We start from the raw sequence: 15,822 nt of genomic DNA on the forward strand, positions 1-15,822 counted from the left end.
TAGGACAAGTACTGTTTTTGAGAAGTTTGGAAAAAATGTAATGAATTTCTCTTCCACGTCTAAAACAAACATCTACAGTATGATCTCAATTTACTCACTGCTTCCTCACAATCACCTTAAAGGGACTGCTAATGTCTTCAGCTAATTATTGAGCAGATAAATACAATATTTTAATTAAGAAATGATCCTGAAAAGACACATACATAGGAAAAAGAGAATTTGTTCCTTTTAAAGCTATAAAAATCCCATGACAACAATTAAGCGAGAACAATACACATTCAGAGGAGCCCAATGAGATCAAAGAGAATGCTGGAGCTACTTTGCTTCTCTGGCCCTCAGCTTCCTGCATGGGGAGAATGGAGACAATTACCCCTGCACGTCATGGGTTTGCTGAAAGGAGTACATGAGGTCACACGTGTAGAATACCTGCTGACGAGCCTGGCACGTACCAGGGGTTAAAATACACTGGAGTCCCTTTCTCTCCAGCCATGGCAGCTTCTTCCATTCCCCGCAATATGCCATATAAACGTGGCAAAAAGGAGAAGAATCCTTTTGGGTCATTTTCCACATTTCTCATAATGGTTTACAGGGAGTCAAAGGGCCTGGTAATATTAACGCCAAGCTCTTTTACTGCTTGGCTGTCTCCCACCCTACTTGAGGCACGCCAGTCTCTCAAATACTACCTCTTCCCTCACCTTGTTAGGCACCTTGTTAGGACCTCTTCCTCTGGCTGTTCTCACCAAATGGTTCTTCCCGCAGGTATCTGCCTCGCAACCCCCTTCCCCTCTGACATGTCCTCTCTATGTCTTCGCACAGATCTCATCCTCTCATGCAGCCTACTCAGATGATCCTATTTAATGCTGAAGAGTGGCTCCCAGCCCCACGCTCACCCACCTGTACCCAACGCAGCAAAACCTCACCACTTTCTAACATCCCATATCGCATAACATTTAGGTATTTGTTGTCTGACCTATCATCCTCACTCTCCTAGTATGCAAACACCATGACAGGGAATTTCATTTGCTCACTGGGGAATCCCAAGCACCTAGAGCAGTGTTGGCAACAAGGGCTAAATAAGAATAACTATATGCTGTGAAGTAGACAGGACCGAGAAGCACCGCTGTAGGGCAACTGTTCACTTTCAAGTCTGATCCCCCACTAGTCAGCAGCGAACTACCTGTATTCTCGCTATCCGTAACAACGCCTGCCACACTGTGGGCACAAGATAAATATTTGTGTCTGAAGAACATTTCTCCCACAGACTGTGTCTTTGGCATTTGAAAAGGAACCACATACTATTCTCCAGTGGGTCTTCTGAACATAGTAAGTTAGACATACAGAACACCTTAGAAATTTCTGATCCACCCCCTTCCTTTTAAGGTGAGGCAACTCGGGCTGAAGGAAGAAATGCCATGGCTGAGGACATGTGGCCCAACTAGAAAGAGCTAGAAACAGGCACTGGGGCTATCTCTCCACTCTGCCAGGACATCAGGAATTCCTACAGCACTTTCAGAGTCCGTATTCTTAGAAGCAAAAAGATCAGAAGGCAAACCTCATGCAGTGAAACATCTTTATGTCTCAATCCACCCACCCGTATTTTTCACTCCTTGTGTCAAGTTACTAACCTTTCCTGACTGTTATGTAATGGACTCATAAGGCATTCCTAAAGGAATTCATTAAGTTTTTCATTTTAAGAAATAATTATAGCAAGGTTCTGTAAGAGCCCCCAGAAACCATAAATATAATAAATACTTCCACTTTTCTTCTGGTTTAACTTAGATTTCCTGTAATATAAAAACCTCCCGGACAGCATTCTATTCCAAAGACTACAAAAGACAAGGACATTGAGGAAAACACACAAAACTGCAAAAGTGCCTCAAAGTCCAGTCATCTGACTGCAAAACCCAAATGCAGAAATAAAATGATCAATTGTGTGACGCTGTGAAAAAGGTTTTTCCAAAGTTGCCTTTGGTTCTGTGGTAGCATTACTGTTCACTTCAATTCACACTCACACCACAAATTTTTAAAAGGCTTTTCATTCCTCTTCTCAGCAATGCCCTTGACTATAGAGATGAGCCAAGGCTCAGGGAGAACGTGAGAGAGCTCAAGAGTGCACAGCGAGCTGGTCTGCAAATATGGAGTAGAACTTAGCACAGCAACTGAGCTCATGGCCTAGTTTTAAATCCAAACTCCAGCCCTCACTAGATATATAAACTTGGGCAAGTGACTTCTTCTGTAAAGTTACAGTCTCCCTACCTGTGAATCACGAGTAGGATGTAGCCTCAGAGGGAGCTGGGTGGACTGAATGTGTTGAGATGGAAAGAGCTAAGAAGAGTACTTGGCCCACCATAACTTCTCTATAAGTATCAGCTTATTATTACTTCTATCAATTCCTTAGAAGTTGCTTCACTTAGAAGAATGCCATAGCTAATGATTTCTCATTGTTTTTGAGTTACTTAGAATTCTCACAGTAACTTACATTTGACATGATGAACCTAGAAAATAGGACTTTACTCTTAATGGTCATTAAGGTTTTTTAATGTTTTTGAGAGACATTTAATGGTTTTTGAGAGACAATTTATTTTGAAAGAGAGAATGAACATGAGAGCAGGGTAGTGGGAGGGGCAGAAAGAGAGGGAGAGAGAATCCTAAGCAGACTCCACGATGTCAGTGCAGAGCCCGATGTGGGGCTTGATCTCACTAACTGAGATCATGCCCTAAGCTGAAATCAAGAGTCGGACGCTTGGGGTGCCTTGGCTCAGTGGGTTGAGCATCCAACTTCGGCTCAGGTCATGATGTCGTGCTTCGTGGATTCAAGCCCTGCGCCGGGCTCTGTGCTGACAGCTGGGAGCCTGGAGCCTGCTTCAGATTCTGTGTCTCCCTCTCTCTTCAGCCCCTCCCCCACTCATGCTCTGTCTCTGTCAAAAATAAACATTAAAACAAAACAAAACAAAAAAGTCAGACGCTTAACTGACTGAACCACCCAGATGCCCTGGTCATTAAGGCTTTGAAAGATAACTCAGGTGCTCCTCTCTTTAACCGACCTGAAAAACAGAATTTGACAATATCTCTATGTGTAAAATAACCAACCTTAACTTTCTGGTATTGCTGGTTCAGATTCTCCTCAGTGGTTCCCACTTGTCCATCAACATCAGTTTCCAACAAGTTACCATTAACTTCATCCTCTTCTCCAATCGCTGACTTGCCATCACCTTCTTGAAAATGAGTCCCGTTCTGTTCAATTACCTGTCTCTGTCTCATCCCTGCCCTTTCTGAATCTTTGTCCACATTTGACAGCCAGTCCAAAAGGTTTTCTATTTTGGTTTTGCTCTCTTCCAGCTGCTTCACAGCTGCAACCTGGGCAGAGAAAGTTCACAGTAGGTATTCTGAATGCAGGCTGAGGCACTAGTTTTAAGATCATTTAACTTTAGAGTGGGGATACTAAAAGCTGACACACACTGAAAACTGAATGCAGTGAAATTAAACCTTAGAGCAACAGGAAATTACTTGGAAGTTTCCACTGTCTTTAAAAATTTTAACTACAATTGATAAGTCCTCATGTATTTCCCAAGTAGAAAGTCTTAGAATCCCACTTAAATTTTTTTTTTTTTTAAGTTAAACAAAGCCAATTCTTTAAGCTTCTGTAGTATTTGGTCACTTACATAACTGGAAACCCAGAATTCTAGTCTCTGGTGCTCAGCATTGCTTACTGCTGCCTGGGAACACTTAAAAATTCAAGTGGCTGTTACACTAATCATTTTCAACAAAGCAACAGTGTACCATATATTTGAATAAAGACCTTTTCAGTTTCTTCTTTGATTGCTGTTGTCACAACTTTATCCAGCTCCTTTTTTGACTGTTCTGCCTTTAGATTAAGCTGTTCACACTTTAACTTGGCTTCATTAAGTTTCTGCTCAATCAAAGCCTTATCTTCTTGTGACAGCTTTTCACCATTCTCTTTCAAGAAGTTCTCTGTATTTTTCACTATTTCTGCCAAAGCCTGTGCACTTCCTTGCATATCTTTCTGTAATTCCTTATAACACAAAACAAAACAAAAAAAAAACTTATTAAATGATTACCTATTTAATTCTTCCAGAGTTGTAATTCCAAAAGAGGGTGTGAGCAAGGAGAATCTAGCATACAGAGTTTGACAAAATATAGTCGATTTGAGCTGGTTACTTAAATCACAATATTTAACATAATTCAAAATCTCAAACAGCATTAAAGAAAGGTGTCAGATTTTCATATTTCACAAAGGGATACGGTTTATAAAACACTGAAAATAATGAATTTAATAATATAATCTATACAAATTGGCACACACCAGGTATTCTTGCATCATGTGAGCACATTTATAAGAGCTTTTAAATACATGGTAATATTATTTATTCAATTTCTAAACATTTTTTTTAAGTTTATTTATTTTTCAGTGAGTAAGAGAGGGAGTGCCCGCACACGTGCATGCCTGAGCCAGGGAGGAGCAGAGAGAGAGGCAAAGAGAGAATCCCAAGCAGGCTCCACACTGTCAGCACTGAGCCCAACGTGGGGCTCGAACTCACGAACCGTGAGAGCATGGCCTGAGCCAAAATCAAGAGTCAGACGACTGAGCCACCCAGGTGCCCCTACATTTATTTTAATATATATCTCTACTCAGGATAAAAACAAAGTAGTTCTCCCAGTGAACTAACATTAAGTTCTAAACCCCAAAGCTCTCTAAAATGCAATGTTTGCTTCTTTGCCCCAGCTGTTACAGCTCCTCTCAGTCTAGATTTCTTTATGGAATTTTTATTCTTCTCTTCCTCCTTTACTTTGCATTTTCGTTCTTCATATTACACCGTTTGAACTTTCATATTATTTTTTCATATTTTTAATTTCAGCCTCATCAAATTATTCTAAGAAGTATTTGATCATGATCTCATGGGTTGGGAGTTCAAGCCCTATATCAGGCTCCACACTGACAGAATGGAGCCTGCTTGGGATTCTCTCTCCCTCTCTGTGCCCCTCCCCTGTTCATGCTCTCTCTCTCTTTCAAAATAAATAAATAAAACTTGCAAAAACAGAAGCATTTGAACTGAAAGAGATACTAGTTATTAAGCCAATACTATGTGACATTAACTGTGCTAGTCACTTAATTAACACACAGTATTTACTTAACTCTTAAAATCAATGAAGTGTGACCGATGAAGAAACTGAGGCTCAAACAGATTTGGTTATAAAGCTAACAGTGTGGAAGAGTCTGGGATTTGAACCAAGAGCTAACTAGTTACAATAAGAGTGTTCTTTCTCCTGATACCAATATAAATTATATCTTTACCTGCCATCACGATTTGTTCACTGAAAAGGAACAAATTGTAGAGAAAGAGGAAAGGAATAAGAAGGCGTTAAGAAAGAGAACGAGCCCAAATAAATGGCTATTTCACCTGATGTGCAAGTGAATGAGCTGGGCTTAAATAGATCCAAGTTTTAACTCCTCACACAAGGTATTTCCATTAGCAACCTCCTTTTGTATCTCCTTCCCTGAGTATCTCACCAAAACCAGTCAAGAAAATTACCTGGCTTTCTTGAAATGGAAATGTAACTCTTGGTATAAAGTTTAAAGCTCAAGCCTGGAGCCATCTAAGTATGTCTTGGCTCAGAAAAGCTAAAACGATTTGGTAATAATAGCAATCAAACTTAACAGCAACATAGACCTGCTGATGCAAAACCAAATTTTACCTCCTGCTTGGACTGGTACTCCTTCAACTCGACCGTTCCATCTCCAATCACAAAGGCTTCTTGGTGACCGATCAGGCGGTTTTCAGTTTGGGTGAGGAGATCACATATCCCTTGGAGTTTCTCTTTGTACTCCTGCTGACGCTCTGCCACGATCTAAAGCGGGGCAAAATCAAAGCATCTTAAATGTTTGCACATGAACTATTGTGATTACTCCTAATTAGAACACACTTTGCAAGTTCTAATAGAAAAATCAGAACATATCTTGCAAGATTTTCTGAGTATGCTGTAAACATGATAGCAGTGGGGTAACAAATTGAGCAAGGTGACACAGAAAGTGAAAGCATGTCCCATATACAAAGGAGGAGATGTGTGGATGAAACTGCTCAGCAGAATACTGGCCATGCATATGTGTAAGAGATGGAACCTCTGACCGACAGGAAGAAACATTCCATTTTCTTAAGCTCTTGAAACCTGCGATACACACAATTAATTCTGCAAAAGGATATCAAAACAGAAGTTAGTTGTGATTTGTCTGTGAACATACTTAATACGTGTATATAGGTTATCATGCTAGAGACAAAACCTAGGTGCTTCAAGAAATAACAAAAGCATTTGCATGCAATATTTTTACTCAACCACTATACCTAATTCCATTCCCACCCATTTGCTCATTATTGTTATTAGATGTATATTCTAATATAATTCACTAAACTAACAGATGAATTTAGTAAGTCAATACTAATACTTGCATTTTTCACTTTCCTATTACTCATACACTAGTTATTCATCTGATAGCCACTGATCATGTTTCCTAGGAGCCTAACACATACCAGGCAAGCACTAAGTATTTTATATTCATTTTTTTATAGATGCTCACAATCCTACCCAGGTAAGCACAGTGATTATTTCCAGTTTATCACTGAGAAAATGGTGGTTGAGCGGCTTGCCCTAGACCACACCCATCTGGGTGCAGCTGGGACACACTAAGCAGTCTGGCTCCACAGCCCACACTTTGCACTGCCGTGGCATACTGCCTCCCAGAGGAAGAAGACACCGTAACCTTCTTTATCCATATGTTCATCAATTTATCGAAATTTCTGAGTACTTCCATATTTCCTACTACACGGAAAAAAAAAAAATCAAGACTCCCACTTGAAAACAGTAGTTTCAAGGAGTCACAAAAAATCAAAATTAACTATAGCATTATTATGGAAAACAATATTGTTGTATACTCCAGGATCTCTACATTAACCCTCTCCATTAACTGCCTTTCCATATTGCCTTTGCATATTACACCATGATCCTTAGGTATCCTCATTACGGGTTTCGCACGGAAGAACTAAAAACAAAGAATGCCAACTCGACAAAGAAAGGCAAACCTTCTGATCATCAAGATCTTGTTCTAGCTGTAACTGAGTCTCTAAACGTTCCACCTGGGTAGTTACTGATTCCTGTACATCAAGAAAACACTTCTGAGTTGTATTTAACAGCCTCAGCAGTTGTTTGCTTTGGTTGGGAGACAGGTCTTGTGCATATTCCGAAATGAAGAACTGTACATCAAAAGCTGTGGTCTCCAGCTGTACTTTGGTAGGTCCAAGGTCTTTTAACACATTCTGTGAACAAAACAGTACAAGGTACAAAAGGGAGCTAAGCCATAATATAAAGTTTACATCAATAATATTTTTAAAATATGTTTCTTATATCATGGACTGAAGGTTTTATTGACATTTTTCATGATTTGTTTAGTCAAAAATCTATTCATCACCTAGTAACAGACAGCAATGATAAAATTATTTCAGTACTTTGGTAATTAATATTATATGGAAAGACAACACCTGTAAGAACATTTTAATCTTGCCTGCCACATTACATTTAAAATGTAACTCAACAAAAAACAAAGACCCAACTTACATATACATGGCACGTTAAAGGGGGAAATCAACATTAAACTATTACTTGCTAATATTTACAATATCCATGTATTTATGGTTGCTCATAAAAAAGCCAATGGAGAATTTGAAACATAAATTCAATGAGTTAGAATTTCAGTTTCTGACTCACCGGCCAGGAGCCTAAGCATCATTCATGAGGGATGCCATTCAAATTAAGAACTTGGGGAGAAAAAAAAGCCATGACAAAAGTGACCAGTACATAAATACTACTTAACTATGATGTATTTATAAGAATAATTTAACTATTATGTATTTATGTGACTAATAAATAAATACAAATTTCAAGATGTAAGTGGTGGGAAGAGAGTGGTAAGGCAGTTGGAACAGCATCAGAAAGACATCCACAAAGTTGTGATTATTTTACAGTTGTGTCTATAACCATAAACGTGTGTGACACAAACATCTTCTAGAGACAAAGAAAGGAAATAATCATTTTAGATTTAGCAGTCATGTTTTGTTCTACACATTTGTTATTTTATTTATTTTTTAAGTTTTTTAATGTTTACTTATTTTGAGGGGTGGGGGGAGGGGGAGCAGAGAGAGGGAGAGAGAGAATCCCAAGCAGGCTCCACACTGTCAGTGCAGAGGCCGACACAGGGCTCGAACTCACAAACTGTAAGATCGTGACCTGAGTCAAAATGCAGAGTTGGATGCTCAAATGACTGAGCCACCCAGGTGCCCCTACACATTTATTATCTTAAACCCAGAAGTTTTTAGAAAAAAAAATTTTTTTTTTAAAAAGGGGGGTGCCTGGGTGGCTCAGTTGGTTGAACATCTGACCTCAGATCAGGTCATGATGTCACAGTTTGTGAGCTCATGTGGGGCTCTGTGCTGACAGCTCAGAGCCTGGAGCCTGGGCCTCTCTCTGTGCCCCTCCCCCACTCACACTCTGTGTGTCTCTCTCTCAAAAATAAACATTAAAAGAAATTTTTTAATATGGAGGTTTTTCAATGCACTTCATCTCATTTATTTTGATACTTGCCTTGAGAAGTTGCAAACTTTTCTTCACATGTTCAGTATCTTGAACATTCATAATCTCAATATCCTTCACAGATTTGTTCTTCTCTGATATCCAATGTGAGAACAACTCAAGTTTCTGCAGAAACTCTTCATGGGAAACTGCTAGTTTAGACTAGAAAATAAAATTGCGTGTTCATTTCTGTCAATCCCCAAATTTTGAATTCCTACAAAAAATGGTTCTGTTTCAAGGGCTAATAGTATGAAAATAAAAGACTTCATCTTATGACTAAATTTTCAAACAATCAAAATTCTCTTCAAGACTCAAATTCTGACTCAGCGTGAACAGTTTCAATGCCTACCATTTCAGAGTCAATCGCGAGCGTGATGCGTTTCATCCTTTCTGAAGACACACTGCTGAGGGAAGAGAAAGCAGTCTGCAAACTTTGGTGGCCTAGACTCAATTCCTCAAGCTGTTCTCTGGGGAAGTCACTGGGAAGGGAGTTTAAAAACTCTTCGGCCAACTTCATGTCTTTTCTTAAAATAACAGCAATTGGAGCCAATCCCAATTCAAATGTCTGCAAAAAATATATATCCCAGAACTATTCAGTGAGAAACACAAATATAACTATTATTTTATATGTAATAGCATATGTAGCATATTACATATTTAGAATATAATAAATAAAATAAGCACAATGCTTATTTTTTCCTAATTAACACCAGCTGACTACCATTCATAATAGGCAGCAGACAGTTCTCACCTCTAACTGTTTAAGTTGGTTCCTCAATGTTTCCAGATTATTATCCAGAGACTCCTGGTTGTCTAATGGGGGCTTCATATTTTGAAGTAAAGCCAAATACTCGTGCATTTTTGATGTGTGCTGTAAACACTGCTGTAACTCACTGGAAAACTAAACACAAATTTGGACATGTTAAATCAATAGCCTTTACATAGTTTTTCAAAGCAAATAAAATAAATGGGATTATTCCCAAATGCTTCATGCAGCTACTGCCATTTTAAATGTAATATCAACTTACTTGTTCCATTGAGCTATCTCCTGAAGTCACTCGTTTTGACCCTGAAATACTTTCCAGATGTTCTGTGATATCATTGCATAGCTCCCCCAGCTTCTCATCACTCGGCAATGCCGATGCACACGCAGTCGGGTTTTCAAGTCCGGTATCTTTTAGGTTTTGTAAATTACAGGAACAGTGGTTTCCTTCTTCACCTTTAAGATCATCAAGAATGTGTGACTTTTCATCCACAACCTCAGTAGCAGTGGATGATTTTTGATTCAGGTCTCTGACCTGTTCTACTTTCTCTGAATATGTGTCAGCGAGCAGCTTATAGAAAATATTTTCAAGTTGCAACGGAAGTACTTTGGATGTAATACCTCTTTTCTCGAGCTCATACTCCATCTGAGTTAATTCTTTCATCAATTCAAATGCTCCAGTAATTTTCTGGCTATACTCATTCTGCTTAAGTATATTAAGGAGAAACTCAGACTTAAGATTGGCAATACAGAATGGATCATCTCTACTCTCTGCTTTTAGTTCTGGTGAGTTATTCATGGGGGAAACTCTAGAACAGTCACCAATTTTAGAATCACTGGGCACACTAGATGCTTCTTTTGCCAACTGTAATGTGTTTACCCTTTTAATTAAGCTTTGAATTAGAATTTCAGTGTCTGAACAGACTGGAGATTCTCCAACTTCTTGAGGATTCATAGGACCTTCTTCCAATCTACTTTCTACACCCTCAACAAATACTTGAGATGACTCAGGAATGTGAACCTCCTTTTCTTGGAGTCCTAGAGACAAAGCTTGTTCTTTTTGCTGCTGTTGCTCAATTGCTTCCATCTTACCGTGAATTTCTGAAAATAAGTAGTCCGTGCTTAAAGGGTTACTGGAGTTATCATTTCTTATCACATTTGTGCAGAGTTCTGGTGACACAAAATCAGTATTTTCCCCAAAGTCTTCCACGTTTTTAAGAGGAAAGATTGAAAGTGCGCTTTCATTCCTTTCTGGTGTGAAGTGACCAACTTCTGTTCCCCCTTCTGAGGCACTTTTGTTACTACAAAGATCATTCTGTTGGGCTGTCTCATTTAGAGGTGAGACTTCCTGGGTAAGAGCTGTCTTCTCTTTTGCATTATTTATTCCAAACTGTATGTCTTCTTTCACAGCAGGGGAAGCCATTAGAACACAGCTTGGTATATCTCCATTTGGTTTCAATACATCTTTTGCTTTTACATCTTTGGCACAATGTTTTAAATACGTGAACAGGTCAGATTCTTTGTCAGGTCCATCAGTGAATGAATCTTTCTCAGTATCTGTATTCCCTTCAGACAATGGAATGTCTGAAAGAATGTCATCACTGATCACTTTGGAAATTGAGGATTCAAATATCTCTTCAAGATTCTCAAACTGAACAGGACTTTTGCTGACCACTGTTTGTAGATTCTGTGGTTCATCTGCAAGAGTTACAGTTGTTTTTTTCAGGCTTCCTTTCATATTATGTTCTTCACTATCTGTGACTGGTGGAAATGGAAATTGATCATTCACTAAATCAAGATTCTTCCTTGTACTTTCACCAGGCAGAGGTCTGAGAGACCTACTCTCTTCTTCTATCCCTTCTCTAAGCACATCTCCTTTACCTGAGCACATTTTATGAACATATGTTTCATCTTCTATTAGTATACCATTTTGGTCACTGTTCTTTTTAACTAGGCCTCTTTCAGGTACTTGATGATCTTTGGCACTTACACAGGCTACGGATGACAAATGGCTTTCCTCAGCAGGTTTTCCTGTTAAATCAGGCTCAGGACAAATGATTTTATCAAAAGGAGAGGAGTCTTGAACTGTCACATTCTCAAAATACTGATCTCCACCTTTCACAGTGTCAGTAGACTCTGGCTCTTGAATCAACTGAAACTTTACATTCATGGGATCCTTATCTACTTCAGAAGTCGAACAGGTATTAGTATTATTTAAAACACCTACAGAGCCAGAGGTGTTTTCTGATTCAGTGTCTTTAGCGATAGTCAGCAATATATCCTTAAGAGCCATGTCATGATTCAACAGGTCTTCTTTGCTTTTTCCAACAGCCTCGGGTGTACATTCTGGAAGGTTGCTTCTTTCAGTAACTAAGCTATTTTTACTAGTTGATTCTAGTTGTAAAACATTTACACTTTGCTGTTTTTCTGAACAACTGTAGTTGTGCGCTTTATCCGGGAGAATTACTTTAGTAACACTTTGATTTTCACGACCGTTTTCCTTTTCACTTACTGTGGTGGCACGCAGCTGGCTATTCATACCCTCATCTTGGTATGGGGGCTTTCCATTTTCGCCTTCTACTCCTTCTTCACCGTCACCATCATCATCATCAGAATTGTCATCATCATCCTGCTCATTACTGTCACATACATAATACCCATAACTTTCTTCACTTTGCACAGAATCTAAATGCTCAGTATCAGATTTAAATTCTTGTTCAGCTATATGTTCTTCTTGTCTCCTTCTCCAACACCCAGTGTCATCAAATGTTAGAGAAGCACTGAAGCTCTTTTTTCCCTCTACAATTTCATAATCAGCTAACGAGTCACACTCATCACCTTCAAGGCTGTTTGCGCTTTCACTTTCTGATACAGTTTCCAGCAACTGTCCATTGTCCTTGTCTGAGTCAGCTGAATTTGAGCGTACTCTTTCACCAGAATCGAATTCAGCTTTCTCAGTACCTGTGAGAAAACCCTGAGGAGACCGTGTGTCCTCCCTCACACTTAAGCTATCAACCAGTGCTCCCTGGGTCATCACAGAATTTTCAATCTCTTTTGAAACATCATAAAAAACATCACCAGGAGGAGCAGCCCCATCATTTTCCTCTTGCAGTGTGGCATAGTCCTCAGGCTGTAGACAATCACAATCATCACCTTCAAGAAGCAGAGAATCATGGTCGTCGTCTTCAAACAAGGGGGTATCATAAAAATCATCATCACTATCTGTGTCTGTTTCTGTCACACTGTGCTGATCATCCAGCAGTGACGTCTCATAGTCACCGGCGCAGACAGTTTCTTCAAGCAGCGATGTACCACAGATACGAGATGGGTTGGCATTATCAGTGTCACCCTGTGGAGTTGTGGCACAGGAGTACTCTTCCACTTGGGACTCATTTTTCCCGGCTTCAGGTTTCTGCTGAGAAGCAGCGTGCGGTTCTTCATCCTCACCATAAATATCTGAATTATATTTATCATTGTGAGATGGTACCTGAGGATCACTGTCACCTGTATTTAAAGGATTTTGTTGACAGTGTTCTCCCTGTAAACTGATATTGATAGCTGCAATTCCCAGAAACTGGTCTTGAAACTTTTCTCCCATTCTTTGACCCGATAACATGGTTTGGTCACTGAATGACAAAGTAGAGTCTTTACATTTGTTTCCATGGCTCTCTGTGGTATGTAAATCATTAAGACTTTCCTGATCATTCCTCAGTTTATCATGACTTAGCAAGGCACTCAGCCTGGGAGAATAGTCAAAGGTTGTCAAATCCCTGCTTATATTATCTTCATTCTCTTTTTCATTCAAATCACTGGTTCTACTAGTTTTTGATTTCATAATAGGATTTGTTATCGAGTCACTTGCAAAGTTTTGAGTATGTTTAGAATGACTACATTCACCTGCATCTTCATTTATTCCAACTTGACTTTGATTTTCACAGTTTTTGTTTTCAGAGTCTTGTCTAAGCATGCTAACTGGTACAAGTCCAGGCTGTGTTAAACACGATACAGAATTGGGAACATGCACACTGGATGAATTCTTAACTTTATGATCAGTTGCTATTATATTTGCCAGGTTTTCTGACTGATGAAATTCACTACTGGTAATGTTATTTCCCATTTCATTAAACTCTTCATCTACGGCATTCTTTCTCTCCTCAGGGATTTCTTTACACTTAGGTTCTCTGCAATAACATTTATCAAAACTAGTCAGTGAAGCTACACTGTCATCCCTTCCTCTACTTGGAGCATTATTCAGAAATACACCAGGGAGTCCTAAGACATCAAGACATTCTTTTACGGGTGTGTCCTCAAACTCGGCTCTAGAGCCTTCCAGTAGCATACCAACAGCTTCATTCAAGTCTCCATCGTATAACAAAAGCCTCTGCCCTGTGTTTGCATCCATATAGCTATTTATCATCAAATAAGACAGGAATAATTTTTTAGTTTGTTCCGAGCTCTGAGTTGCCACTGGCTCTTCTCCATCAAAAACATCCTCTTCTTGCCTGTAATCATGGACTGTGGATGGTTGGAATTTACAAAAAGAGAGCCATCTTCTGGCATTTTTACAAGCTTCTAAATCTCCCAAATCTGGCATTTTATCAGGCAGTATTATACTTTTTAAAATCGATGCCGTGTTATTATCTATAATTCCCAGCTGCTTAGCAACATCCAAACCAATGACTTGAGAAGTTTCTGGAATATAAAGAGCAGCTATTTTCTGCCTGCCATTCAGGATTTTGTATGCCAATTCATTTGTAATCAATTCTTGCTGCAAGGAAGAAGATGTAGGAAATATTTCACCAGAGTGAGGCCAGATGAGTCCCACATAGCCTCGCTGAGCCTCTAGTACCAAAAGAGCACTGCTCGAAGTTATGAGATCACACTGGACTGCTTCATCCACGGTTAAACGTTTAGCAGGATTTGAGTGGATGATTCCACCTGTTTGAACCTGATATGTGAGAATACTGTTAGCCGTGTCTCTGTCAATCACCCCTTCCATCAAAGCTTCTTCAACAGTCATTCTCTGACCAGAATTGCAATTGATCAGACCTCCAGAAAGCAGCTGTGCGCCTAATAACCTAAACATGGTTTCCCGGTCTATGAGACCTTCATGAGCCGCCCTTAAAATGCTTATGTTTCTTCCACATTTTAATGTTATTCTACCTCCTTCTTGTGGTCTCACAGGTAGAAGCCGCATCCCAGTGTTTTCCTGTAAAATACTTCTCTGTATAATATCTACTAAAGACACCTTCTCAGCGGTGCAGGGGTCAATAAGATCCTTACACATATTTTGCCTCTCCAGGACTTTAGAAAATAACGCTGAAGAAACCAAGTTCTGTTGGAAAGCCTTCTGTAGGGTCAGCTGTTCTCTGGTGGCTGGAATAACTAGAAAGCCAGTGGAAAGTAGTATCTCAAGCACTCTGATGGCCATAGATTCTGATATCATGCCTTGAGCCAAAGCTTCCAGCACTGGAATTGTGGTAGATGACATGGTGGAAATGATCTCCTTTGCTTGATTTAGTTCTTTGAGTTGGCATAAAACTTGTTCATCAATAAGGCCATGACTTTCGGCATCTTGGAGGTCAAAGCATTTTCTTAATTCTGGTGAAATCAGACCAGAAATCATCAGCTGTGTCTCAAGCAACCTGATTCCTGTGTCATAGTCAATAAGGCCTCTTAAAACTGCCTGAAAGACTGACAGGACTTCTCCAGTTGTCTCATCAAGGGTGCCTGCAATCACTTTAGCCAGCTGAAAGGAAAATACAAAATTCTCAGGTCAGTGTGTGAGCCAAGGGTGGGCAGAATTTCATGAAACTTAGTTGGCATTTTTTTTAATAAATAATACACTTCAACATGAAAATCCTCTACTTACCAAGGTGCAGCAATGCTGTGAATGTTAGGCAGCTCAAATGCACAAGTGATCTATGTCAGTGATCTATTCAACAGCACAGGATGTGATAAAAGCTTTGAAAACAACATGCATCTGTGAATTGAAAACTTAATATTATGTACATTAACAAGGTTAGTGAGGACACAACAGAGTAAATGATGATAGTGCGAAAACAGAACACATACCTAAGAAGGCAAATCATGCTCTCTGCAACTGGGTGGGATTAGTCGACTGACATGAAAGAGAGTATCAAACCCCATGCTATTGATGTTTACAGCATACAGACCTTGTTCGCAGACAGTAAAAATGAACCAGAAAAATTGTTACATACCCCCAAAATGTGACAAGTAGTGTGTAAAGTATTCCAGGGAGTAAGGAAATTGAATATAAAGATAACTTTTTCAATAATGAATATTGTGTTGCAAATTGTGAATATGTATTGTCACGTTTCAAAAGTTTAAGGACAGGCCAAATTTTAAGCGATTTCTGTTATATTGTAAGAAGATGCTAGGGCATCCTCACCATGGCAAAT

General features: G+C 39.3%; 1 protein-coding gene across 25 annotated transcripts in view; it reads right to left on the reverse strand.

Annotated features, from left to right (window-relative positions):
* Positions 1-15,822, reverse strand: part of DST (dystonin) — a 372,684-nt gene that overhangs the window by 127,235 nt on the left and 229,627 nt on the right. For 18 of the 25 annotated variants that reach the window (XM_047859460.1, XM_047859447.1, XM_047859446.1 and 15 more), the window contains 8 exons: positions 9,666-15,149; positions 9,389-9,538; positions 8,987-9,202; positions 8,650-8,799; positions 7,095-7,328; positions 5,716-5,868; positions 3,800-4,033; positions 3,091-3,357 (listed from right to left, as the gene is read on the reverse strand). In XM_047859460.1, the coding sequence (XP_047715416.1) occupies positions 3,091-3,357; positions 3,800-4,033; positions 5,716-5,868; positions 7,095-7,328; positions 8,650-8,799; positions 8,987-9,202; positions 9,389-9,538; positions 9,666-15,149 (6,888 nt within the window). The remainder of the gene's footprint in view (positions 1-3,090; positions 3,358-3,799; positions 4,034-5,715; positions 5,869-7,094; positions 7,329-8,649; positions 8,800-8,986; positions 9,203-9,388; positions 9,539-9,665; positions 15,150-15,822) is intronic. The other 7 variants (XM_047859452.1, XM_047859456.1, XM_047859454.1 and 4 more) reach the window with 1 other exon arrangement.

The sequence above is a fragment of the Prionailurus viverrinus genome, chromosome B2, assembly GCF_022837055.1.
Source record: "Prionailurus viverrinus isolate Anna chromosome B2, UM_Priviv_1.0, whole genome shotgun sequence".
Taxonomy (NCBI): domain Eukaryota; kingdom Metazoa; phylum Chordata; class Mammalia; order Carnivora; family Felidae; genus Prionailurus; species Prionailurus viverrinus.